Here is a 27,553-nt window from a genome sequence, read left to right on the forward strand (position 1 = left end):
GACTATGTGTCTCAATTCACTCCGAAACCACTCCGGACCCAAACCAACTAACCAGGTATATCATAATATAACTGTAAAACACAAAAGAAGCAGAAAATGGGGAACATGGCTATAACTCTCAAAACGACCGATCGGGTCGTTACATCCTCCCCCTCTTAAACAAACGTTCGTCCTCGAACAGGTCTAAAAATATACCTGGAGCCTCAAATAGGTGTGGGTATCTGCTCCACATCTCTCGCTCGGTCTTCCAAGTAGCCTCCTCCACGGGCTGACCTCTCCACTGCACTTTCATTGAAGCTATATTCTTTGACCTCAACTTTCAAACCTGACGCCCCAAAATAGCCACCGGCTCCACATCATAAGTCAAATTACCATCCAACTGAACCGTGTTGAAAGCAAAAACATGAGATGGGTCGCCGATATACTTCCTAAGCATATAAAAATGAAATACTTGATGCACACTCGATAAGCTAGGTGGCAAAGCAAGCTCATAAGCCACCTCCTCAATCCTCTGAAGCACCTCAACCGGCCTGATAAACCGAGGGCTCAACTTGCCCTTCTTTCCAAATCTCATAACACCCTTCATGGGTGAAACCTTCAGCCAGACCTTCTCTCTAACCATGTAAGACATATCACAGACCTTTCTGTCAGTATAACTCTTTTGTCTCGACTGCGTCGTGCGAAGTCGCTCCTGAATCAATTTTACCTTGTCCAATGCATCCTGAACCAAGTCTGTACCCAGAAGCCTAGCCTCACCCGGCTGAAACCAACCCACTGGAGATCTAGACTTCCTCATAATGCCTTATACGCAGCCATCTAAATACTCGATTGATAACTGTTATTGTAAGCAAACTCCGCGAGTGGCAGGAATCGGTCCTATAAACCCCCCAAAATCAATGACATAAGCGCATAGCATGTCCTCCAATATTTGAATAGTGCACTCGGAATATCCGTCCATCTGAGGGTGAAATGTTGTGCTCAACTCAACCTAAGTGCCCAACTCTCGCTGCCCGGCCCTCCAAAACTGCGATGTAAACTGCGTGCCTCTGTATGAAATGATGGAAATTGGTACCCCATGAAGGCGAACAATATCTTTGATGTAAATCTCAACCAACTGCTCTGAAGAATAATTAGTTCTCATAGGAATGAAGTGCGGGGACTTGGTCATCCGATCCACAATCACCCAAACAACATCGAAATTCCTAGAAGTTCGTGGAAGCCTAACTACGAAATCCATGGTGATCCGCTCCCACTTCCACTCTATAATCTCTGTCTTCTGAAGTAAGCCACTCTGTCTCTGATGCTCATATTTCACTTGCTGACAGTTGAGACACTGAGCTACAAACCCAACTATGTCTTTTTTCATTCTTCTCCACTAATAGTGTTGTCTCAAATCCTAATACATCTTCGCGACACCCGGATGGATGGAATATCACGAACTATGGGCCTCCTCAAGAATCAACTCTCGTGAGGTAGGGACAGTACCTCTTGATATGACCCAAATCTCCACACTAAAAGCAACCTCGACCGACTATTGGCGGTGGGGAAAAAAGGGAGCCCCGAGCACCGGGATACCTGCTAGAAGGTCCCAACATAGATGAACCCTGAGCTGATGGTGCATGAGATGAACTATGAGCTGGAAGGTCATTGAGAGATGAGTGGCCCTGCTGAGAACTGTGAGAACCATGGCCAGCTGATGCACCACGGTGAACTAGGTGGGTCGTCTAAGCATGCTTGTAAGGACGACCTCTGCCATGGTGAAACTGATCCCCAGCAGGAACACTACCAAAGCTACCTTAACTATGAGACCTCTTGGCCTCCCTCTCACCCCGCTCTTGACTGCGGACTGACTCTATCTCCCGCGCCATGTTAACAACCTCATCAAAGGTGGCACCAAACAACCTTTTTCTGGTCATAAACACCCGCAACTATAATGTGAGCCCATCAATGAACTTCCTGATCCTCTCCCTGTATGTGGGAACCAACCAAACAGCATGACGAGCTAACTCAAAAAAATCTCATCTTATACTACGTCACAGTTATGTCATCCTGACGCAACCTCTCGAACTGCTTGTATAACTCCTCTCTGCAAGACTGTGGCACATACTTCTCCAAGAAGAGAACGGAGAACTACTACCATGTAAGTGGCACTGCACCAACTGGCCTACACCTCTAATAAGCCTCCCACCAAGTGAAGGCAGCTCTAGTGAACTGAAATTTAGTGAACAAGACCCCACTAGTCTCCAGAATACTTGTTGTGAGGAGAATCCTATGACACTTGTCCATGAAACCCTAGGCATCCTCTCCCTCTGCACCACTAAAAGTCGGAGGCTGGAGCTTCCCAAACCTCTCCAATTTATGTTGCTCATCATCAGACATAATTGGAACCACATAGTCCTGAGCAGGTGCTACCAGCTGGGCCACTGGTGCCCTTGGTGTCTGGAGTCCTTATACTACCTGCTCTGGCATAAAGGTGGCGGGAGTCTGAATACCTCCCCCGGTTTGGGAAGTGGTTGCTGCAATAGAAACAGATCCTGCCTTGGCAATACTGGTGCACACGGTCAGAATTTGAGCTAAGGTTTCCTGAAGACCTAGGATCACGAAGGGCATAGTTGGGGCCTGAGCTGGTCACGATAGTGCATCCACAAATGGGACCTGATCCTGAACTAGGGCAATTAGTGGATCTGCAGGTGCTACCCTAGATGCTGAGCAGGCTACACCTCTGCCCCTACAATACCTCTACTACGACCTCGGCTTCTCGAAGCCCCGACTGGTGGCACTGGTGGTTGTCCGTCCTGCCTAGTAGCACGTGTCCTCAACATCTGCGAGAGAATAAAATAACAGAAGTTTAGTTACTAGTATCAATACATTCGCACGATACGAATTGAAGAATGTGAAGTTTCCTAAGAGTTCTACAGACGTCTCTATACCGATCCACTAGAGTCTACTAAACCCGCTCATGACTCGTGAGACCTATGTAACCTAGGCTCTGATACCAACTTGTCACGACCCAAAATCAACCGTCGTGATGGAGCCTATCATGAAACTAGGCCAGCCTCAACTCAACAAACCCAACACAACAACAATAAGTTTGAAAACATTAACGGAGGCATTTAACATTTAAAGGAAACTATTTGAAACACAAGAAATCTCAAAATGATACAATCCAGTCCAAAACCAAGATATCACTGAGTACATGAGCATCTACCCGGAATACAAACCACTACAAGGTCTAAAGAAAACAACTGAAGATACATCAAATGATAAAGAAAGAGAGTCAAGGCCCGCGAACATAGTACAACAACCTTGATAGTCTCTGAACTTGGGGATCCTCAATCAACAACCGTCGCCATGAACAGAGTCGCTTGGATCTGCACAGGAGGTACAGGGAGTATCGTGAGTACACCAACTCAGTAAGTAACAAGTCTAAACTTTGGACTGAAAGGTAGTGATGAACTCAACCTCAACAGGTATAACAGAAATAAATATGCAGAAATGTAGACATGCTTTCAGGTCAAATATACAGCTCAAACTAGTAAAGTAAATACAGGTTTGAACAATGTACGATATACAACTCAGCTATCTCTACATGCCAATGCACATACTCTATGAAATTTATCATGTGCCTCCACTCTTAAGTGTTCAACTACTCGGTACTGTATATGGACATCCGACCCAGGAAAATCCATCCCGGAACATATACAACACTAACTCTAAGTCACCTAGTACCAAGGAAATGGGCAATCCTAGCCTGTAGAGAAATCCATCTCCAAGTATCAAGTACTTCGGAGAAATCCATGTCCAGGGAAATCCATACCTAAATTATATCATCCGCGCTCACTAGGGGTGTGTTACAGACTCCGGAGGGGCTCCTACAACCCAGGCGCTATCATAATCATCAACATAACCGATGTGGCGCCCATAACTATCACTCATAACCACGCTCTTGTCCTCACTCAATCATCAACCTCTCCAGTCTCACCCACGGGCTCACGATGTCATGGAAACCAACCCGAAACAAAGATATGATAGATCAATTAATAACGAAGACTAAGATATGATATAAAAATGCATGAACATGACTGAGTACGGAATACTAATGGAAATAGTGAGATGACAGCAAGATATGACCACTAAGGGTCCCAACAATACCATCATAAAGCCTAAACATGATATCTAGCATGGTTTACAGCTCAATCACTTTGTCACACAATGAAAACATGGATATCAACAGGATAGAGTCACTAAACGATCCCATGGAATCACCCAGGTTACAATTCCGATGGTGCACGCTCGCACGCCCGTCACTTGGCATGTGCGACACCTCAATATTAATCACATAACACATAGTTTGGGGTTTCGAACCCTTAGAATCAAGTTTGGAAGTGCTACTTACCTCAAATAAAGCAAAATCCTACTGCGCGATGCCTTTGCCTCTCAAATCCGCCTCTAAACGTACCGAATCTAGCCTATATTAATACAATACAATCAATATAGGATAAAAGGATCAATTTCACAAGAAAACTACCAAAATAGAGTCAAAATTCGAAATCGACTCGAACCCAGCCCCGGGCCCACATCTCAAAATTCGATAAAAGTCACAAAACACGAAAGCACATCCACTCACGAGTCTAACCATACCAAATTTAGCAAAATCCGACCTTATTTGGTCACCCAAATCCCCAAAATTCACTCTCCAATTCTCAAGCCCTAAATCCCCAAATTTCCAACTCACGTCCCTAATTTGGTGATGAATAAAGCCATGGATTCACGAAATTTAGACCATTACGGGTTAGAATTACTTACCCCCAATGTTTTACTTGAAATTGCTCCGAAAATACATCTCTCCTGAGCTTCTCAAGTCCAAAATCAAAAATGATTGACAAAACCTCGAGCTGGACTTTTCTGCCCAGCAATACTGCACTTGCGGTCCATTTGTCACTTCTACGATGCCGCACCTACGAGAATTCTATCGCAGGTGCGGATTCCACTTATTCTCCCAAGATTCTGCATCTGCGGTCAAATATTCTCACCTAAGCATGCGCACCTGCGGACCTGCCCACTTCTGCAATCCTCCCTTCTTAGGCCTTTTTCCGCATCTGCGCTCCTAACCTCGCACTTGCACTTCCAGTCCACCACAGCCTTGCCCATATCTACGACCTCCTCTTCTCTTATGCAGGGCTACACCTGCGGGCTCCCAACCGCAGGTGCGAAAACACCAGAACCAGCAGCTTCAGCTACAGTTCTTCAACTCAAAATAATCTGATAACTACCAGAAATCACCCTCGAATCCCTCGAAACCACAATTAAACATACCAACACATCCCATAACATCATAAGAACTTAGTCGAACCTTCGAATCACTCAAAACAACATTAAAACACCATATTACACTCGGATTCAAGCCTAAAGAACTTCTAAACTTCCGAATTCCACAAACAATGCCAAAACATATCAAACCACGTATGTGTCACACCCCCTTTTTAAAAACCTCGCTTATCCTCTAACCCTCTTAAATAAATAAAAAGATTTAGTAAAAAGCTTGAAAAAGGTTTTTAATTGGAAAAGTGACGAAAATTGTATTCAAAAAGGAAAATAACTCAGAGTCGCCACCCAACATTGTTTTTTGGTGTGCCAGGTCACTATTTTTTTTCTAAAAATAATAATTTTCTTTTTAAAACACTTCGAACTCTAAAACTAAGTCTACACCAGAGATTTGGGTAAGGGGGTTCATTTGACCCGGGAAGAAGGTGTTAGGCATTCCCCGAGTCCCGTAACTAGTACGGTTGCTTACTCGATCTAGTTGGATTTAAAGAATATTCTAATTGAGGCAAAGACACAAAAACAAAATAAACACACAAGAAGCTAGAGGTCGTCCCCACCTAAAAAGAAATAAAAATAAAATAAAAGAAAATATTAAAGTTCTATTCTACGCTTCCTCACATTATCCAATCTCTGGCCTTCATTTGCATGTACTTCGGGGCATACCCCGGATAAAATATATACAAATTTTTTCGGGGCATTCCCCGAATAAACTTAACTAAGGGAACGACCTTTCGCTTCGATACTAGTAAAAATTCTAAAGCTTGCCTACCCAAATGTGGTCGGTCTAAACATGCCACTAGTGATAAGAAATAAATAAAAGTAATAAAATATTTCAATCCAAATTGTCCTTTATGTTAAGCCTGAATCCTTTTATCTAATCCTACAGTTCATTGAATAGTTAAAGCAATTTGAACTCAATCCCACGTCCCATTTCACAACAAATTCCACTAAACCATCATGTCCAATGTCTGTTCGCAAATATATTCCACACAAAAACTTACAAACAATCGTCAATATAACTCTAATCAAATGTCTCAAATAAATGTTAAGCCCGAATAATAACAATTATAGATGAGTGGAATAAACTGAATATTAGCCTACTAAAGCTCAAACAAACTAAATCTAAAACTATCTGCAAATTTTAAAACATAATTTATCTTATGAAACTGAATCCGTTACTAATTCTATTCAATTGCATTAACTACTAACCAATTTGCACCAAAGATCTGTGGTTCCAAAAGGTTGAAATTAAATCAAAGGCACAACTAATGCAGAAAATAAACCGAGAGAAAATGACCAACATGAGCTACTATCGTATTTCAAAATCACACACATATCACAAGGAGAAAAGACAAAAAAAGGGGCAGATATAAGAGTAAACCTGCTTGTAATTAATGTTGGTTTAATATGCCCGAACCTCGAACGAACTGAAACGGAGCTCCTTGCACAACGACCTCCGGTGACCTCAAATCTGCGATTGGAACTAGAAATGGAATGAACAGAACTCCAACAGCTGATTTCAATCAAGGTCAGTAATTGCAAGGAGAAGAACAAAGCAGTTTTGCTTTTGAGGTCGACTAAAAACAAACTGTAGCGTGCGAGTAGGGGTCGCTGGGTGTCGTTTGGTTGCTGCTGTGATTTCGAGCGAGATTAGGGACTATTTTGAAGATGGAGTCACGCAGATTTTTAGCTGTTCTTTCGGGTGTTTTGGAGCTGGGATTTCCGTATATACATGGCAGATTTTTGGTAGTTCAAACAGCGGATTATGGGGGCTAATTCGCAGTGGAAGAAGGTGGCCGTTTCAGCAGCTTCTAAGCTCTTTTTGGGTTGGATTTGGAGTGATTTCCGATGGATCTGGGCGGCTGTTATGGTGTTTCGAGTGAAGTTTAGGTGGTCTCCTAGGTTTTGTGTTGTTCCCTCCTTGAAGAAGAAGGTCTACTCTTATGGTCTAGGATTTTTTTTTGTGTTGTAGTCTAAGGTTGAAGAAGAAGAAGTGACCCCTAGGGTTTTGGTCTTGTCCCTAAAAGAAATGATCTTGGCCCTTAGATAGGGATGGAATGAATGGCTTGGATTAATTTCTAAAAAATGGCTGATGGGTCAAAAGATTGGGCTCAGATTTGTGCTTCTATTTGGGTTAAAATTGTCTTTAAAAATGGCACTTTAGCTTTACAAGACTAAAAATGTTGATTTCTTTCCTAAAACAATATACTATAAAATTGTAAAATCATTACTAATTAATTAAAACGAACTATATTATGACATGAAGCTATTTTTAGTATTTTCAAGGATAATAATAAAAATAGGTAAAAAATAATATTCTTTTAAAAATACCCAAAACCTTAATTAAATAGAGAAAAATGAAACTATTTTTTGTATTTTTCAATTTTATGATAAAAATAACGTAAACGAGTCAAAATTAGTTGAAATAACTATATTAGGCCTAAACTAAGTATTTAAGTGCTAAAATACATAAAATCTTGGGGAGAGTCAAAAATCACATGTCTACAGTATGAATGACCTCAAATTTTGCACACAAGTCAGAAATCACACCACAAATCTACTCCAACTTCTGAAAATCCAATCCGACCCCGATACTGAAATTTCCACTACCGGCCAAAATCGCCAAAATTCTAACTTTCTCCAATTCAAGACTAATTCTACCACAGACCTCCAAATAACATTCTGGATGCGTTCCTAAGTCCAAAATCACCTAACGGAGCTAACGGAACAATCAAAATTCAAATCCAAGGTCATTTATACATAAATCATCATCCGGACAACTTTTCCAACTTAAGCATTCAATTAAGAGACTATGTGTGTCAAATCACTCCGAAAGCACTCTGAACCCGAACCAACTAATCGGGTATATCATAATATAGTTATAGAACACAAAAGAAGCATGAAATGGGGAAACATGGCTATAATTCTCGAAACAACTAGTCGGGTCGTTGAACATTCTAAATTGCTTGCGTAGTGGCTTTTAAGGCATAGTAACTTATGATCTTGCTTGCCATGAGTCCTTCTTCAAACATTTCTTCCATTTTTACCACATCATTAAAAGGCTTACCCTTGGATGAGATCAAGTGGCCAAAGTAAGTAGGCTCTAGGGCTTGGAGAAAATACTTAACCATCTCCCCTTCTTCTATCGGAGGATTGATCCAGGCAGCTTATTCTCTCCATCTGAGCGTGTACTCCCTAAAGCTTTCATTAGGCTTATTTTCTATATTTTTCAAGGACAAACGATCTGGGACAATGTCTATATTGTACAGAAAGTGTCAGATAAAGGCCTGAGCCATATAGTCCCATATGTGCCATCTATTTGCATCTTGCCGAGTGTACCATTCCAAGGCTGCCCCCACTCAAACTCTGACTGAAATAGGACATCAACAAATCGTTTTTCCTGCCAGCACCTCTTATCTTACTGTAATAACATCTAAAATGAGCCACTGGATCTCCATGTCTGTCATACAAATCAGACTTTGGCCTCTTAAACTCAGCAGGTAGTTAAAAGTCAGGGAAAACATAGATCCTTGTAAGACACACTTACTTGGCTCTCTATTCGTTGCATGTTCCTTAAACACTGCTCTTGACTTTTCACCTTCCTGAATATCTCATCTTGCTCTAGTGTCTTAGTAGACCTTTTAGTTTCAATAGGAGGCTCAAAATGAGAGGTATAACAGTATGGATCCGGGGCCTTGAAAGTTGGTTCCGAAGTGTAGTCCAGGGCATCGAGAACTTTGAACCTAGTCCCACTAGAGGATTGAGGAAGAGTATCTTGTGGAGGAGCTACAAAAACATGAGTGGTTAATGGAGCATATGAGGTTGTTTTAGCTAGTGGAGCGTGAAAAGGTTGGGATGAGGTGCTAGGGTAGTTGTGGTAAGGGGTAAAGCCTGGTGCATGTTATGGGGAAAGATTAGTTGTAGTGGAAATCTAGGCTTGTGATAGTAGTGGGATGGTGGTAGGATTTTCTGTGTAGTTAGTATGGAATGAGGGTAGAGGATGCCCATTGATCCAAGCATGGTACATCTCTGTCATCTGCTGTTTTAAACTTTGGACATCTTCTTTGAACTCAGATTCTGATTCAACAATCTCCTTAGACGGATTAAAAGCACCTCTGTCCAAGTCTTTACTAATCATGGTTGCCTTGCTCTTTGACCTTGTGTTGTATGGATGACTGGCTGGAATGCCACAAGGGTGGATATTAGTGCAAACATAACAAAGGTGACCTCTATGACATGGAACAATATCTCATAAAGTCCTATACAGCCTCAAATCTTAGGAGTCACGGTTCTCAAAATTACTTTGCAAAATGATCCTACTTTACAGAAATGGCCTATGTAGTCAAAAACTAGCTAGCATGCAAATTCAACAGCAATGGACCTTAAACTGAGAGGACACCTTGTTGTGGATATAGGACTCTAAGACATGGGTTAACAAACCACTTTTGTGAAAATAGCTCTATTTCGCAAAAATAACTGATGTGGCCCAATATGGCTAGACATGCACGACTTTGCTAAGACCCCCAAAACTAAGACCTTGAGATACATGAGGAAGATGAGGAAAACTGGACCCTATGTGTGTTGCCTATGTATCCCTCCCGAAAGAGGAAAATCAAGTATGCGTAGTTCGTGAGGATTGGCAGAAATTGGAAAGGCTTGCTCAAAGGTCATCTACTTTGGGGACAATTTGTATACTTCATGTCACACTCTTTTTTTACCTTAACCCTCTTTAAATAATATAAAAAGAGTTTAGTTCTCAAAAGGGTTTTCAATTTGAAAGTGACAAAGTTTAACTTAAAAAGAATTTTTCAGAGTCGCCACTTGACATATAATCCGGTGTGCCAAGTCACCATTTAAAAAGCAATATTTCCTTAAATATATTTGACTCCAAACCAGTTTGCAACAGAGATTCTAAGTAAGGGGTTCATTTGACTTGGGGGAAGGTGTTAGGCATTCCCTAGGTCGAATTGAGACAAAAACACACGAAAGAAAAATAAACACACAAAAGGCTCGAGGTTATCCCTACCTAAATAAAAGAAAATTAAAATAAGGGAAAACATACCAATAGTCTATACTATGCTCACTCCACGATGTCCGTCACGACCTTCAATTACATTCACAACGGGGCATTCCCCCTAATAAAAATATTTACAAGTTTCACGGGGCATTCCCCTGATAATATGATAAACTAAAGGACAACCTCTTGCCTCCAAAAACTAAAACTGTCCTAAGCTTGCCTCCTATCCAAGTGTGGTCGGCCTAGCATGCTCCTAGCGGTTCTAAGAAAATAAAATGTAATAACAAAATAAATGATAAAATATTTAAACTTCAATTTCTCCTTAGTTTTGGTTAAGACTCGTATCCCGCAGCCCAATCACAATTCAACTAATGGCCATTCCAGTTCTTGATAGTATGTATGACGAGCCCATATTCAATTTTAACTTAATCCAACAAACTCACGACCTGTTTAATTAAAATGATCCAAGACCCCACATCATTCTTGTAATTTGATCACAATTCGACAACCATTCAAACTCAAATTAAATGAAACACTAACAAAGGATCATTGCAAAACCCAATTCAGTTAAGGTCTTAAGTCAATTAAACAAATCCATAGCAAAACACATTATGAACAATGAATTTCAACTAGTAATAAAATATCATATTATATGAACAAAATCTCATACACAATAATAAGTGAAAGGAAAAAGAAATAGACCTTTGTGAGTAAATATTTTCAATTAAACAGTCTCCAGCCAAAACTTTTAAAATAGCCACTGGTGAATTGCAGAAGAAAGCCGCTGACAAAATTTGAACCCAAAATAGACACAAGTCAGAGATCGCGCCAGCAACCTCGATGAACCTTGACAAAAAATCGATAAAATAGCACCAAAAAGAAAAAATCACGAACAAAAGATTAACTGAGGGGCTGAATTTCGTGAAGCTGCTATTTAGTGAGTATTTTAGGTGGTGTTCATAGTGTATGAAAGCAATTCCGATGGAGGAAACGAGTTTATGAATTCTGGCAATGGGACATCAGCTATGGAGGTTTTATAGTGATCTTGGAATAAAAATGAAAAGAGTTCTTGTATGACTCTTGTCATGACCCTAAACCCAAACCCGGTCGTGATGGTGCCTCTCGTGAAGACAAGGCCAGCTGACACTTTCCATTTCATTATTCAACAGTTAAATAGTAAGAAAATAGTCTAAAACATGATTAAATATCTAGAGTTTAAACAGATAATAGAATAATTCGCGAAAAATAACCCAACACAGCCCGAAACCGGGGTGTCACTAGTCATAAGCGTCTAAAAAATACAGAATACTCCAAATCAAAGTACAGAGTTTAATACGGAATCTAAGAACATGAAGAAGTAAGATAAGGAAGAGCTCCGGGCTGCGAACGCCAACAACTACCTAGAGACTCCTCGGATCCGCCTGAGCCGGAAAGATCAGCACTCGGGAGCAGGACCAGCTATGCCTGAATCTGCACATAGGGTGCAGGGAGTAAAGTGAGTACTCCAACTCAGTGAGTAACAAGCATAAATAAAGACTGAAAGCAAGAAATAACGTAAGGCACAAAGCATTTTATAATGAAGCAGTAAAACCATTTTAAAAACAGTAAATCAGTGAAAGATAGGTAAAGATCCCTTAACTCAAATGTAATTTTCATGAAAATGCCTTTTTCAACAATTAAGCAGGTAATTGACAGGAAATTAAGGAAAAATAAACACATAGAGGTTCGCTCTTCGGGCACAGTATCAACAAATCCTCCCCTCGGGCAATATCTCAGAACAATACCAGCCCCTCAGACTTAATCTCACATCACAATGGGTATCCGCACTTACTAGGGGTATGTAGACTCCTGGAGGGACCCCTTACGGTCCAAGAGCAATATCAAGCCATCTCGTGGCGTCATCACTAGGCTCTCGGCCTTATATTAAATCAAGCCACCTCATGGCGTACATAACATAGGCCCTCGGCCTCAAATCAGGATCAGTGTTTCCTCACAACATAGGCCCTCAGCCTTACTCAGTCAAAAATCCTCACAGGCCACTCGGCAGTAGTAAAACGGGATTTCTCAGCCCAATTATCATTTAATAGATCATTTAAGTATTAAAAAGTAGTAAACATGGCTGAGTATGAAAACAATGAAAAATATCATGATTGAGGTCAAGTATAAGGTCAAAAAAGTGAGGAAATATCAATGAAAACCCCCCTGAAGGTTTCAAATAGTTCGCACGATGCCCAAATATGGCATTCAGCCCAAATAACGATGATAGCACATAGGTTTCAGTCAAATACGCGGTAAAATAGTCATTCGGGATGGACTAAGTCACAATCCCCAACAGTACACGACCCTACACTCGTCATCCTGCGTGTGCGTCACCTCAATATAGCACAACGATGTGCAATCCAGGGTTTCATACCCTCATAACATCATTTACAATCATTACTTTCCTCAAACCAATCAAATCTCTAGCTTGCGATGCATTTGCCCCTCGATAGTCTAGAATAGCCCGACACGGAGATAGCCAATCCATACCCAAAATGACATTGAAATCCGCCATACACAATAATAAAAGATCCACTCGGGTCTCCAGACCCCTAATAGTCACCACACACAATCGGTACACAAGGTCTAAAACAACAGTATTGCCCACGGGGTAGATACATGAACAGGTGAAGCAAGAGACTCACGGGGCGTACCAAAATAACGAGCAAAGTATGATGACACATAAGAAAAGGTGGAACGGGGATCAAATAATATAGAGGCATATCTGTGGCGGACTGAAACAATAACTGTGATGATAGCATCTGAAGTAATAGCATCGGGTCTAGCTGGAAGTGCATAGAAACGGGCCTGACCGCCACCTGATCGACTTCCCCCTCTGGGACAGCCTCTAGCTGATTGACCTTCACCCCTAGCTGGCTGGGCGGGTGGTGGTGAAGTAACTGGCGTTGAAGCCGATGACTGACCCCTCTGCTAAGATAAACTCGCAAGATGACGAGGACACTGGCTCCATATATGACCCATCTCTCTACACTCATAACAACTCCCAAGTGCTGTAGAAGGAGACTGAAGGGAACCCCTCTCACCGGAGTAACTAGCAGATGCACCTGGCACAAAAAAGCCCTGAACTGATGGAGCACGGGATGAACTCTAAGCTGGAAGGGCACTAAGTGATGACTGACCCTGATAAGAACTGTGAAAACCATGACCTGACGACGCCCCACGATAACCTAGGCGAGCTGGCTGAGCATGCCTAAATGGACGGCCTCTGCCGTGCTGAAACTGACCTCTCGAAGGAGTATCTCTGTAACTACCAGATCCTCGAGGCCTCTTGCCCTCTTTCTCCTCTTGCTCCTAGCAACTAACAGACTCAATCTTACGGGTGATATCCACAACCTCCTCAAAAGTAGCACCAATCACCCTCTCCCTAGTCATGAGAATACGAATCTGATAAGTGAGGCAATCAACAAACCTCCTAATCCTCTCTCTATCTGTCGGAACCAACCAAATGTCATGACTAGCTAATTCGGAGAACCTCAACTCATACTGTGACACGGTCATCTCCCCCTGACACAACCATTCAAACTGCCTGCGCAGTTCCTTTCTACGAGACTGCAGCACATACTTCTCCAGAAAGAGAACAGAGAACTACTGCCAAGTAAGGGGTGCTGCACCAATAGGCCTACGCCTCTCAAAATCCTCCCACCAAGTGAAGGTAGCTCCAGAAAACTGATAAGTAGTGAAAGCAACCCCGCTGGTCTCCAGAATACCCATTGTACGAAGCATCCTCTGAAACTTATCCAAGAAACCCTGGGCATCCTCGCCCTCTGCACCGCTGAAGGTCGGAGGCTGAAGTCTACCAAACCTCTCCAGCATACGCTGCTCATCCTCTGGCATGGCAGGAACTGCATAGTCCTGAGTAGCTGCAACTGGCAGGGCTAGATGTGCCCCTGGCATCTGAAGTCCCCTCACGACCTGCCCAGGTGTGTGAGCGGTGGGAGTCTGATTGCCTTCTTCGGCCTGAGAAGTAGCTGCGACTGTAGTGGCTGAAATCTCCTGAGCTAGGCTAGCACAAACTGATAAAATATGAGCCAAGGCCTCCTGAAGATCCGGAATCACAATGGGCACAGCTGATGCCTGAGCTGGTGCTGCTGGAGCATCCATAACTGGGACCTGATCCTAAACTGGGGCGGCTGGTGGATCTGCAGGTGCTGCCCTAGCTGCTGTACGGGCCACACCTCTGCCCCTACCGCGACTGCGTCCTCAGCCTCTGGTGGCCACAACTAGTGGTACTAGTGGTCGTCCATCCTGACCGGTAGCGCGTGTCCTCACCATCTGTGAGAGAATAGAATAACAAATGTTTAGTACTCGGATCAACAAATTCGCACGACAAGAGTTTTAAGAATATGAAGTTTTTCCTAAAGGTTCTGCACCCTCTTGAGGATAAATACAAACGTCTCTGTACTGATCCGCGAGACTCTACTAAACTTGCTCATAACTCGTGAGACCTATGTAACCTAGGATCTAATATTAACTTGTCACGACCCTAAACCCGGACCTGGTCGTGATGGCGCCTCTCATAAAGACAAGGCCAGGCGACACTTTTTATTTCATTATTTAACAGTTAAATAGTAAGAAAAAAGTCTAAATCATGATTAAATATCCTGAGTTTAAATAGATAATAGCATAGTTCGCGGAAAATAACCCAACATAGCTCGAAACCAAGTTGTCACTAGTCATGAGCATCTAAATAATCCAAAATACTGCAAATCAAACTACAGAGTTTAATACAAAATCTAAGAACATGAAGAAGTAAGATAAGGAAGAGCTCCGGGCTGCGAATGCCAACATCTACCTAGAGACTCCTCGGATCTGCCTGAGCTGGGAAGGTCAGCACTCGGGAGCGGGACCAGCTACGCCTGAATTTGTACACAGGGTGCCGGGAGTAAAGTGAGTACTCCAACTCAGTGAGTAACAAGCGTAAATAAAGACTAAAAGTAAGAAATCACGTAAGGTACAAATCATTCTATAATGAAGCAATAAAACCATTTTAAAAACAGTAAATTAGTGAAAGATAGGTAAAGATCCCTTAACTCAAATGTAATTTTCATGAAAATGCCTTTTTCAACAATAAAGCAGGTAACTGATAGGCAATTAAGGAAAAATAAACACATAGAGGTTCTCCCCTCGGGCAGCATCTCAGAACAATATCAGCCCCTTGGGCTCAATCTCACATCACAATGGGTACCCGCACTCGCTGGGGGTGTGCAGACTCCTTGAGGGGCCCCTAACGGCCCAAGCGCAATATCAAGACATCTCGTGGCATCATCACTAGACTCTCAGCCTCATATCAAATCAAGCCACCTCGTGGCGTACATAAATTAGGCCCTCGTCCTCAAATGAAGATCAGTGTTTCCTCACAACATAGGCCATCAGCCTTACTCAGTCAAAAATCCTCACAAGCCGCTCTGCAGTAGTAAAACATGATTTCTCAGCCCAATTATTATTTAAAAGATCATTTAAGTATTAAAAAGGAGTAAACATGGCTGAGTATGAAAACAGCGAAATATATCATGACTGAGGTCAAGTATAAGGTCAAAACAATGAGGAAATATCAATGAAAACCCCCGAAGGTTTCAAATAGTTGGCACGAGGCCCAAATATGGCATTCAGCCCAAATAACGATGATAGCAAATAGGTTTCAGTCAAATACGCGGTAAAATAGTCATTTGGGACAGACTAAACCACAATCCCCAACAGTGCACGACCCCATGCTCATCATCAAGCGTGTGTGTCACCTCAATATAGCACAATGTGCAATCCGGGGTTTCATACCCTTAGAACATCATTTATAATCATTACTCTCTCAAACCGGTCAAATCACTAGTTCGCGACGCCTTTGCCCCTCGAATCGGCCTCCACTCACGTCGAATCTATCCAAAATCAGAACGAGGATGTCAAAATAGGCTAAGGGAACGAAGCCCAAGCGAAAACAATTAATAAATGATACAAATCTCGAAATTACCAAAACCCGACCACCGGGCCCACATCTTGGAATTCGATAATTTTTTACATCAATAGGTTCCTTATCTCCCCACGAGTTCATACATATCAAAAGTTCTCAAATCCAACCTCAAATGGTCCTTCAAATCCTCAATCAAAGGTCTGTGTATCCAAGCCCTAGCTTTCCCAATTTTTAACCCTTTAATTCCATTAATTATAGCTCTAATCCATGAAATAATAGCATAGGGACGAGTTTTAAGTCCAAATTCCTTACCTTAACGAAGTTCCTTTGAAATCCCTCTTTCAAATCGTCCAAAAAGCTCCAAAGCCGAAGTAGAAATTGTGAAAATAGCTCAAAATCGCGAAGGACACAATTTATACCTTCTACCCAGACATTTTCGTATCTGCGACTCAATTTCTACTTCTGCGGAACCGCATTTGCGGTCAAGACCACCGCATCTGCGGTCCTCACTTAAATTCCCATTTTCGCATCTACGATCAAATATCTGCACTTGCGCCATCGCAGGTGCGGTCTTCCAACTGCTTCTGCGGTTCCTGCCAACTTCTCCAGATTCCGCTTCTACGGCCACTCCTCCTCACATGCGGCATCGCACCTGTGGTCCCCAATCCGCAGGTGCAAAAATACGAGAAGCAGCAAAATCTACAGCTGCAACAATTTCTCAAACCCGACGTCAACCATCCGAAATCACCCCGAGGCTCCCTGGACCTCAACCAAAAGCACCAACATAACCCAAAACCTTATTCAAACTTATACCAATCTTTAAAACATCTTAAAAAACATCAAATCAACCAAAAGACATCAGATTCAAGCCAAACTTTCAAAAATCTTTCGAAGTTCGCTCTTGATCAAAAACTCAACCAAACCACGTCTGAATGACCTGAAATTTTACACGCACATCCCAAATGACCCAACGGAACTACTGCAACTATAGGAATCCCATTCCGACCCTTATATCCAAATCTTGCCTACCAACCGGAAATCGCTAAAATCTCAACTTCGCCAATTCAAGCCTAAATCTACCCCGAACCTCCAAAACTCATTCCGATCACGCTCCTAAGTCACAAATCACCTCCCGAAACTAAGCGAACCATCAGAATTTACATCTGAGCCCTCTAACACATAAGTCAACATCCGATTGACTTTTCCAACTTAAGCATCCTCAAAAGAGACTAAGTGTCTCAAACCTTACCAAAAGCATTTCGAATTCGATCCGACCAACCCGATACCACAGAACACTGATAAATAAAGCATAAAGAAGCAAAAATGGGGGAAACGGAGCGGTAACTCATGATACGACTGGTCGGGTCGTCACATCTCTTTTTGCGGAGTAGTTACGGTCGAAATATGGTGGTGTAGGGCATCAATGGAAAGAAGCTAAGCATGGATTTCTATGGCAGATTTTCTAATTATTTAAACAGATGGAAGCAACGACCATTTGGGATGATTTTAATAGAAGCTTTTTGGTGAAAAAGAGGTGAAGATCTGGACTGTTAGGAATCGAAACAAAATGGGGTCAAGGGAGAAGGAGATGGCCGAGGCATTAGGGATTTTCCTTACTATGATCTCTCTATTGTCCTCCTTTGTTTTCTGTCAATTCCTCTTAAGTGTGAAATATGCATGTGAGTGTAGAAAACCCCCCAAAATTCGTGTGGACCCCCTGTGCAATGAATTTGTTGGCCAAGCAGTAAAAAGTTCATGTGCACTTCATTGGAAGTGTATTGGTTATAATTAAGATAGGTGGAATCTTTCATTTTCTCTTTTGAATCTACACTACACATTAACAAATTATCATATTATTTTTAAGAATGAAAAAAAGAAGTCAAAAGTAAAAACTAATATGAGAATGGCGTAATACCACTATTAAACTATTTGACAGAGAAGTTCAAAGTCCCTAAAATTGTAATAAACTGAAAATATATCTTTTTTTTCTTTTTCTATAACTTTCTTTAAAGATGAATCGCCTAACGAAAATACTAGTTACCTAGAATAATTACAAAGATGCTAAAAGTTAAATAAAGTAAAAATATTTTTATAGTTTTTTTTTGTGATAAAATAAAGCACAAGAGTCAAAACTAGCTAAAATAGTAAATTAGACATAAAACCAATATCTAAGTACTAAAAAGGTATAAAATTTTGAGGAGGCTCTAAAATTTCATGTCTACAGCTACTCCTCTTTGACTGGAAACACGAAGAGTTTTCATACAAAGAATGACGAGACATGTTTTTTGACTCGAACCTTATTTAAAAAAGAGAAACGGTAGAGATGGTGCATCATAAGCTATGGGTGGTAGAGGAGGCTACAACTGTAGGAACCGCTCCTAGGCCCAAACTAATATACAATTTGGACGTAAAATTTAAGGTATATTTTTATGATGTATGTTATAAAGAAGAGAGTATTTGACTATGTTTTCACGTGCAACAACGGCATAAATCCTGCAATGTCTCGCTAGGTGCCCATACATGCCCGCCACATATGCTTGTACAAGTAACCAAGAACAGTAGCACCCCGGTTGTACTAATGTAAATCATCTAGCTACTCAAGATGATGAAGAAATCTCAAGCTGACTAGGTTTCCCAAAGTGTTCGAGAACAATACGCCTCCAAACATAAGTAGCAACACCAATCTCGTGTACCGGTTAATATGAACATCCGATGTATCATGAGTAATGTCAGCATGCATGGCCTCCAAATGCAGCCGGACGGGCATCAACGCAAGACGACTAGCCCCAACCAATGCACCCTCATCCTCTGGCCGGAAACCGGTGAGCCGCTGCAAGGTCTCCAAGTACTGATCTCCCGTATAATCTCTCATGGCAGGCGGCAAAGCAATGTGAAGTCCATCAAGTGACAGCTCATACAGAACCTCCACGTCCTACATCGTGATAGTGGCATCGCCAATGGGCAAATGGAATGTGTGCGTCTCTGGTCGCCACCACTCTATCAAAGCCGTGATCAACTACCAATCCAACTATAGTCGGCCGATCTCAATGATCCTATAGATACCCATATCCTGCAGGCATCTAACTATACGAGGATGGAGCTGGTAGGTCTTAAGAAAGTTTCACATATCGTCTACTCTCCTGGAACTTAAAGTCTGGGCCAATAACTGCCCCTTCCATATGTAGAAAGACCTATGCTCGGCCTGTAGCAATGGTAGCTCTAGGGAGGCAGGTCCGAAATGAAAAGGTGGAACCTCCTTGACGACTACTGTAAATTGAACAAAATTAATTACATTATTTTTGTTTTCTATTGCTTAAATATATTGCAATACCTTGAATATTAAATTTTATTTAATATTTTTACTATATTGTTAATTAGGTTGATACATTTTCAATATTATAATTTTATATTCTATATGTTACTTTAATATGTTAGTTTTATTATTTTATATTCTTGTTAGTTATTCACCTATTTTTTACTATAATAAAATTAAATAATTAATTTTCGTAACTATACAGGATTTAATTATTAAATATTCACATTTTGGTTCCGGACATAATATTTAAGGCCCAGCAGCACCAATGTATCTTGAATTCTTATGTTCATGATGAGAATTTTGTTTCAATTTTTCACTCAAAAGGCCTGTTAGTTTATTATTGTATATGTTAGTTTTATTATTTAATATGTTAGTTTTATTATTTTATATGTTTGTTTGTTTGTTTGTTACTGACTTATTTTTTACAATACTAAAATTAAATAATTAATTTTTTATAATTATACAAGATTTAATTATTAAATTTTCACATTTTGATTCTGGACACAATATTTGAGGCCCAGTAGCATCAATGTATCATGAATTTATATGTTCTTACGTTTGTTGACTATAATTGGAGATAGTTTGTGTTTGAACTATCAGTTTTTTGACGTATTTTTGGGAATAAGAGATACTTAAATGATTAAATTCTATAACTACAAGGATACTACGCTAGAGGGCACTACGTTTTACTACGCTAAAAGGTCGCTACATTACAAATACGAGTACCACATTAGGCCATAAGATACCACTACAGGGAACTAAAGTAACAATTTATCTAGTTTACTAGTCTTTTAGCAAATAAATAATCTAATCGGATAAAAATAACAAATCAATTTAATCACAAAACAATCACCAAAATACATATACCACAGTAAAAAGTAAATAATTAATATATTTTTTAACAACTAATAACATTTTTTCTATTTTACAAACTTTTTAGCACACAAATACTATTGTCCGGATAAAAAATAACAAATTAGTTAAATCGCAAAACATTCACAAATTAACATAGAGCACATAAAACAACTAATATGCTTATTTTTATACAAGTTTTGACAAAAACTAAGTCGGAATACCTCGATTTAAGATCGTGTGGCGCCGGACACCCTGTCAGGGTAGCCAACACTAAATAGTTAATTAAATTCTCTTTTTATATTTTTGAAATCATAAAGTTTCCTTCAATTTCACTAGTAACAGATGAACTTTACAAAATAAATAAAAATATTTACCATTTCATTACTGAATATCCCATCATCATCCCAGAACCCGGTGTCACAAGTGCATGAGCAATTACTAAGAAATAAAATAAAATACAATAACTGCCCGGAATATAAATTGGACAGAAAAGAAAATACAAATATTCTGAAGGAGACTCTGGTGGCTGCGGATCGTCTCATAAGATGCAGCTCACCTAAGTCTCCGTATCAACAATGCCGCCGCGCCCACGAGGCCACTAAACATATATGTCTCTGTACAACAAAATGTATAGCAAGCGTAGTATGAGTACGAAAATAACGCGTACCCAGTAAGTATCCAGTCTAACCTCGGAGAAGTAGTGATGAGAGGTCGACTTCGACACTTACTAGTGGTCCAATAATATCAGGTGCAGTAAGGAAGTGAATAAATATGAAACAGAGTAATTATATGAAACAAACAAGTATAAAATACGTGATACAATTTTTTTCTTTACAATTTACTCAAGCTCTCAACTAGCAAGTTCCCTCCGTAACCGGAGCATATATATATATATATATATATATATATATATATATATATATATATATATATATATATATATATATAGATATAGATATAGAGTGGATTTCATCAAAAATATTGTCATAATTCAAATCAGGAAAAAACCTTCAGATACACTGGCTTCTTGGCAAATATTATGCACGATTCCATGAGAATAATATATATATATATATATATATATAGAGAGAGAGAGAGAGAGAGAGGAAGTGTCGAGGCGTACGTCCTGATCAAACATAAAAGTAAATTGTGCACTACTGAGGGTCGAACGTCGCGAACCATAGATACATCTATTGACCTGCCGAGGTGATCGGCTTGCTCCCATGAGAGTAGTAGGAGGAATTACCCCGCTCACGAATCATACTTGTGACACGTTCAAATATAAGTTTAAGAGATTTCACCGTATGATTCGCGGTCAAATATAAGTTTAAGGAATTACCCCGCTTGTGGATCATACGTCCAACGCGGTTACACATAGATTTCTTAAGTTATTAAAGTATTCCTCAATTCTTTTTAAATTACAAATTTCAAATGAAAACTTTTAAGTTCCCAACTTTTCCTCAATTTCGACTGCTTTCTAAAAAAATGAATAAGCTAACTCAATCTCACTTCTTCTCAAGGCAAACAATAAATATAAATCAACAACAATATCAAAAAGGCATGATGTAAGCCTAAAACTACCCGGACATAGGCATAACTAGTAACTATGTATGGACTCTCGTCACCTCGTGCGTACGTAGACTCCACAATTATAAGCAAAAATAAATTAATTTACCTATAGGGTTAATTCCCTCTTACAAGGTTAGAAAGGAGACTTACTTCGCTCCGAAGTTCCATAACCGGCTCCTAAGCCCTTCTAATGACTCAAACCGATGCCCAACGCTCCAAAACTAATCAACAATTATGCAAACTCATTAATATATACTCAAATACCCATTATATTCCTATTTACGACAATTTCCAACTTTGCTTGAAAAGTCGATAAAATCATCTTCGAGTCCACGTGCCCGGATTCCGAAAATTTTCGAAGATAAACTTTACCCATAACACCACGAACTCAAATATATAATTTATTTCAAGTTCCATTTCCAATTTTATAGTCAAATTCAAAAAAATATAAATTTTTAGGTTTTTCTCCAAAACTCCGAATTTCCAGTAATTTTCCATGTTAAAATCTAGAAATAATCCAAGTAATTAACTTGTAATAGGTGGGAATGACATAGATGATGAAGATGGAGCTCCAAAATCGCTCCTAGGTCGTCATGGAGGAAATGAGATGAAATGAGCCAAACCCATTTTTGTAAACTTATACACTGCGAGGTAACCCTTCTTCGCGCTCGCGGGCCTCCCATCGCGTTCGTGATGAACAAAATTGTCGAAAGCCATTTCCAAACTCTTCTCAGACAGCCTCTCGTATAATAGTCATTACTTTTTGTAATAAACTCCAAATGATAAATGGTTTAACTTTTTAAAAACTAGACACGAAGATCTATAACTTTCATGTTTTGGTAATCTCTCAATTCCATATAGATTTCGAGATATAAGCCTCCAACGTAAGCCCTATGCAATAAAAATTTCTTCTTTATCTTCATGGACAGCCTATGGTGTACCAGTAATAACCTTTTGTACACAAATCCAAATGATAAATGGTTTGCTTTTCTAAAATTAGACACAGAGAGCTATAATTTTTATTTTTGGATAATCTCCAAATTTCTTATAGATTGTGAGATATGAGCCTCCGAATTCAGACCTATGCAACAAAGATTTCCTTCTTCGCAAACGAAAAGAACTAAGTCCCTGAAGCCAAATCCTTCTTCGCGAACGCGAGAGGATCCTCGCGAACGCGAAGAACAACCCCAGACACCAGCATCAACTATTGCAAAACAACCCGAAATGATCCGAAACCACCCCAAAACACACCCGAGGCCTCGGATCCTCGTCCAATCACACAAACCAGTCCCATATCATAACACGGACCTACTTGAGGCCTCAAATCACATCAGACAACATCGAAATCATGAATCGCACCCCAATTCAAGCTTATTGAACTTTAGAACTTCAAACCTATACAATCGATGTCGAAACCTATCAAATCACGTCTGATTGACCTCAAATTTTACTCACAAGTCACATTTAACATTACGAACCTACTCCAACTTTCTAAATTGGAATCCGACCCCGATATTAAAAAGTCCACTTCCGGTCAAACTTTTGAAAAACCTTCAAATTTCTAACTTTCGCCAAATAACCCTAAAATGACCTACGGACCTTCGAATCTACTTCCGGACGTGCTCCCAATACAAAAAAGCACCATACGAAGCTATTCCTAGACTTGATTTCCCAAACGGAAATCAATAACTTTAAAATCCACTACAACCCAAGTTTATGAAATTCTTCCAAAATGCCAACTTCCACAATAGGCGCCGAAATTCTCACGCTTCATCCAAAACCCGATCCGGACACATGCCCAAGTCCACAATCATCATACAAACCGGTTGGAACCTTCAAATCCAGATTCTGATGTCGTTTACTCAAAAATCAGACCTTAGTCAATTCTTTCAACTTAAAGCTTCTAAAATGAGAATTTTCTTTCCAAATCAACTACAAGCTTCCCGAAATTCAATTTCGACCATGAGTGCAAGTCATAATTCCTGAAGTAAAGCTACTCCTGGCCTTAAACTACCAAACGACGTGCTAGAGCTCAAAATGACCGGCCCGGTCGTTACACGAATATTTTGTGATTTGGAGCCGAAACAAGCAATAATGTCTGAAATAATGCCTTAGCTAGCATGTGGTACCGAGAATCTTTACTTTTTGTGGGATGGGTGGGCTCCACTCAAGCTTTTTATTATTAAAAATAGAGGGGAGAACATTTTGATTTTTTAATGGTGGGGGGGGGGAGGGGAAGGAGTCGATGATTCAATTTTGGGGAAGGAAGAAGACGTTCTATATTATATATATTGTAAGGCCTCGTGAAATTTCTACTCAAAACCCGAAATCTCGTAGTGCCAAGTTAGGAATATGTGTTAGAAATTTGTAAAATTCTTCACGGCGAGCAAGTTCGCCAACTTGTGGTGGAAGTGAAAGAGAAACAATTCAACGATCCATTGTTAGCACAATTGAAAGAGGGGATTCATAAACACAAGACCACAGCTTTTTCCTTTGGCATTGATGATGGTACCCTACGGTACCAAGGCCGCCTATGTGTTTCGAATATTGACGGTCTTCGGGAAAGGATCATGGTAGAAGCTCACACTTCGAGGTATTGCGTGCACCCCAGTTCTACAAAAATGTATCATGATCTCAAGGAAGTTTATTGGTGGAACAACATGAAGAGGGATGTGGCAGACTTTGTGGCTAGATGTCCGAACTGTCAACAAGTGAAAATCCAACATCAAAGATCCGGTGGATTGGCTCAAAACATAGAAATTCCGATATGGAAATGGGAAATGATCAACATGAATTTTATGGTGGGATTATTGCGCACTCCGCACAAGTTTGACTCAATTTGGGTGATCGTAGATTGACTCACGAAATCAGCGCACTTCTTTCCAGTCAAATTTACCGACACAGCGGAACATTCTACTCAGTTGTATATCAGAGAAATAGTTATGTTGTATGGCACTCCAGTTTCAATCATTTCAGATCGAAGGGCTCAGTTCACGACCAACTTTTGGAAGAAATTTCAGCAAGGTTTGGGTACGCAGGTAAATCTTAGTACAACTTTTCATCCACAAACCGACGGGCAAGCAGAGCAGACTATTCAGACGCTTGAGGATATATTGCGTGCTTGAGTTCTTGATTTCAAAGGTAGCTGGGGTGATCATTTGCCACTCATAGAGTTTGCTTATAACAACAACTTCCATGCTAGTATCCAGATGGCACCATTTGAAACATTGTATGGTAGGAGATGTAGATCTCCCATTGGGTGGTTCGAAGTTGGAGAAACTGAATTGATAAGGCCGAACCTTGTGCATCAGGCTTTGGAGAAAGTCAAGATTATCAACGAACGGTTGAAAACTACTCAGAGTAGCCAAAAGTCTTATTCGGACATTCGTCGCAGAGATTTAGAGTTCAGAGAAAATGATTGGGTATTTTTCAAGGTTTCCCACATGAAGGGTATCATGCGGTTTAGAAAGAAAGGAAAATTGAGTTCGAGGTATGTCAGACCGTACAGATTCATTCAGAGGATTGGTCAGGTGGCGTACAAGCTCGAGCTGCCACCCGAGATGTCATTGGTACACCCAGTATTCCATGTGTCTATGTTGAAAAAGGTAGTGGGAGATCCGTCCACTATTGTGCCGGTTTAAACTATTGAGGTTAATAAAGAACTATCATATGAAGAAGTTCCAGTTGCCATTCTTGACACGCAAGTCCGGAAATTGAGAAATAAGGAAATTGCCTCTGTAAAAGTGTTATAGCGGAACCAATAGGTTGAGGAAGCCACTTAGGAAGCAGAGGAAGAAATGAAAAGGAATTACCCACATTGTTTTATATAGCCATGTAATAGCTTTTATGAATTTGGTTCCTATGAACTTTGTATCCTTTGGTTTGGTCTATGTAAAGCTGTTCTGTTTTGGTTGTATGTTGTCTATGCGGCCATGGTTGGTGTCGTTACCAGTTATGTCATGTCTATCGATTGTGTATGTGCTGTTAGGATATGTTTTTGGGGCTCTCTGACAGGTGGATAGACCTAGTTACAAAGGAATCTCTGGCGAAATTTTTGGAAATTTAGGGAGTTAGCCAAATTTGGGGCTGTTGATATGTTTCATGATGTGAAAAGATGAAGTTGCATAAGGATTGCTAATGAGTGAACCTTGATCCTCATTTGAGTATGAATGATCTTAAGTGGGGGAGGATGTAAGGCCCAATGAAACTTCTACTCAAAACCCGAAATCTTATAGTGCCAAGTTAGGAATATGTGTTAGAAATGTTACGCCCCGCAATATTACGTCGATATCATGTTCCGCAGTATTATTACGATGAGGTCGTGCCTTGCAGTATTACATTACGATGATGTCATGCTCGCAATATTAAGTTGCGACGATGTTGCACCCTGAAGTATTAAACGTGGAATTGTCGTAAGGTAATTGACATCCGTCCAAGTAAAAGATTATTTAGAGGTTATATGGATTATGCTATTTCACAAGTGATTAGTAAATTCGTGAAGGTGAGAGGGGAAGCAAGTCAAAGAAAATAAATTTCGTTGAAAGTGGCCAATTTGGAATAAAATACGGGTCGAACGATAATACCCGATAATTATGAACTAGTACTATGCAATGTACCATATGACCACGGTAGTATAATATATAAAGTATATATGAAGTATTTTAAATAAAATTTAGTAATTTGGGGTAATTTTTAAATTATGCGGGTAATTGGTTAATTACCGAATAACGGGACATTACCCGATTAACTAATAAGTGGATAAAAACTTAATAATTATCCATCACCCAAATGCGTGGCAGCAATCCTTTCTCTTATTGATGACTCTTATATCCTTAATTAGGTGGTGTTAAGAGAATTCTTTTTTGGTGGCTTAGTCATCTTATGAAGTGGGGCCAACCTAAATATTACTTCTCCAATTCATGAAAGAGAGGTTCATGAACATAACTAATATATGAAATAGTAGAGGTTCATTAACGTGACTACTATATGAAATAGCAAAGTGAGGTTCATTAACGTCAGTGCTATATGAAATAGCAAAGAGAGGTATATACAAAGAGATATATCATTTTGGCAAGGCAATTCCTTCAACAATTCATACGAGATTGTATCGTAGCAGTGTGAGATTTTGCGATTCTGAGGAAGTATGATGCAATCTTTCCCAAGAATATCATACAAATTTTCTCCTACTCTGATCCGTTGTTACGTGTTGTCACAAAGACGTGGGTTAGAGGGATTGTTAAGAGATATGGAAAAAGGTTACGGCGTTATATACGCACCACCACCTGATCAGCTGGTATATGATGATGATGCTCATAGTGGCTGAAATATGATTCAAACGACATTATATACGCGTATAAATCGGAGCGCAGCTTTCCCCTATCTCAAACAAAAATCAGACCCTATCTCCCCCTTGACCCCAAGAAGAACAGAAAAAGAAAAAAACAAAAAGAAAAGAAAAAAAAACGAAAGGAGAATCAAAAGAAAAAAAAAAAAGGGTCACAAGGGCTGT

At 40.2% G+C, this 27,553-nt stretch overlaps 1 protein-coding gene and 1 long non-coding RNA gene across 2 annotated transcripts; both read right to left on the reverse strand.

Moving 5' to 3' along the window:
* Positions 1 to 319: 319 nt before the first annotated feature.
* Positions 320 to 796, reverse strand: LOC138891317 (uncharacterized). Its single transcript, XM_070174701.1, has one exon. The coding sequence runs from the start codon at positions 794 to 796 to the stop codon at positions 320 to 322; it is 477 nt and encodes a 158-aa protein (XP_070030802.1).
* A 2,294-nt stretch (positions 797 to 3,090) lies between these two features.
* Positions 3,091 to 7,451, reverse strand: LOC104239906 (uncharacterized). Its single transcript, XR_714270.2, has 2 exons — positions 6,707 to 7,451; positions 3,091 to 3,371 (listed from the first exon to the last, which is right to left on the reverse strand). It is a non-coding gene; the product is annotated as an uncharacterized lncRNA (long non-coding RNA).
* Between the last annotated feature and the right edge of the window lie 20,102 nt (positions 7,452 to 27,553).

The sequence above is a fragment of the Nicotiana sylvestris genome, chromosome 1, assembly GCF_000393655.2.
Source record: "Nicotiana sylvestris chromosome 1, ASM39365v2, whole genome shotgun sequence".
Lineage (NCBI taxonomy): Eukaryota > Viridiplantae > Streptophyta > Magnoliopsida > Solanales > Solanaceae > Nicotiana > Nicotiana sylvestris.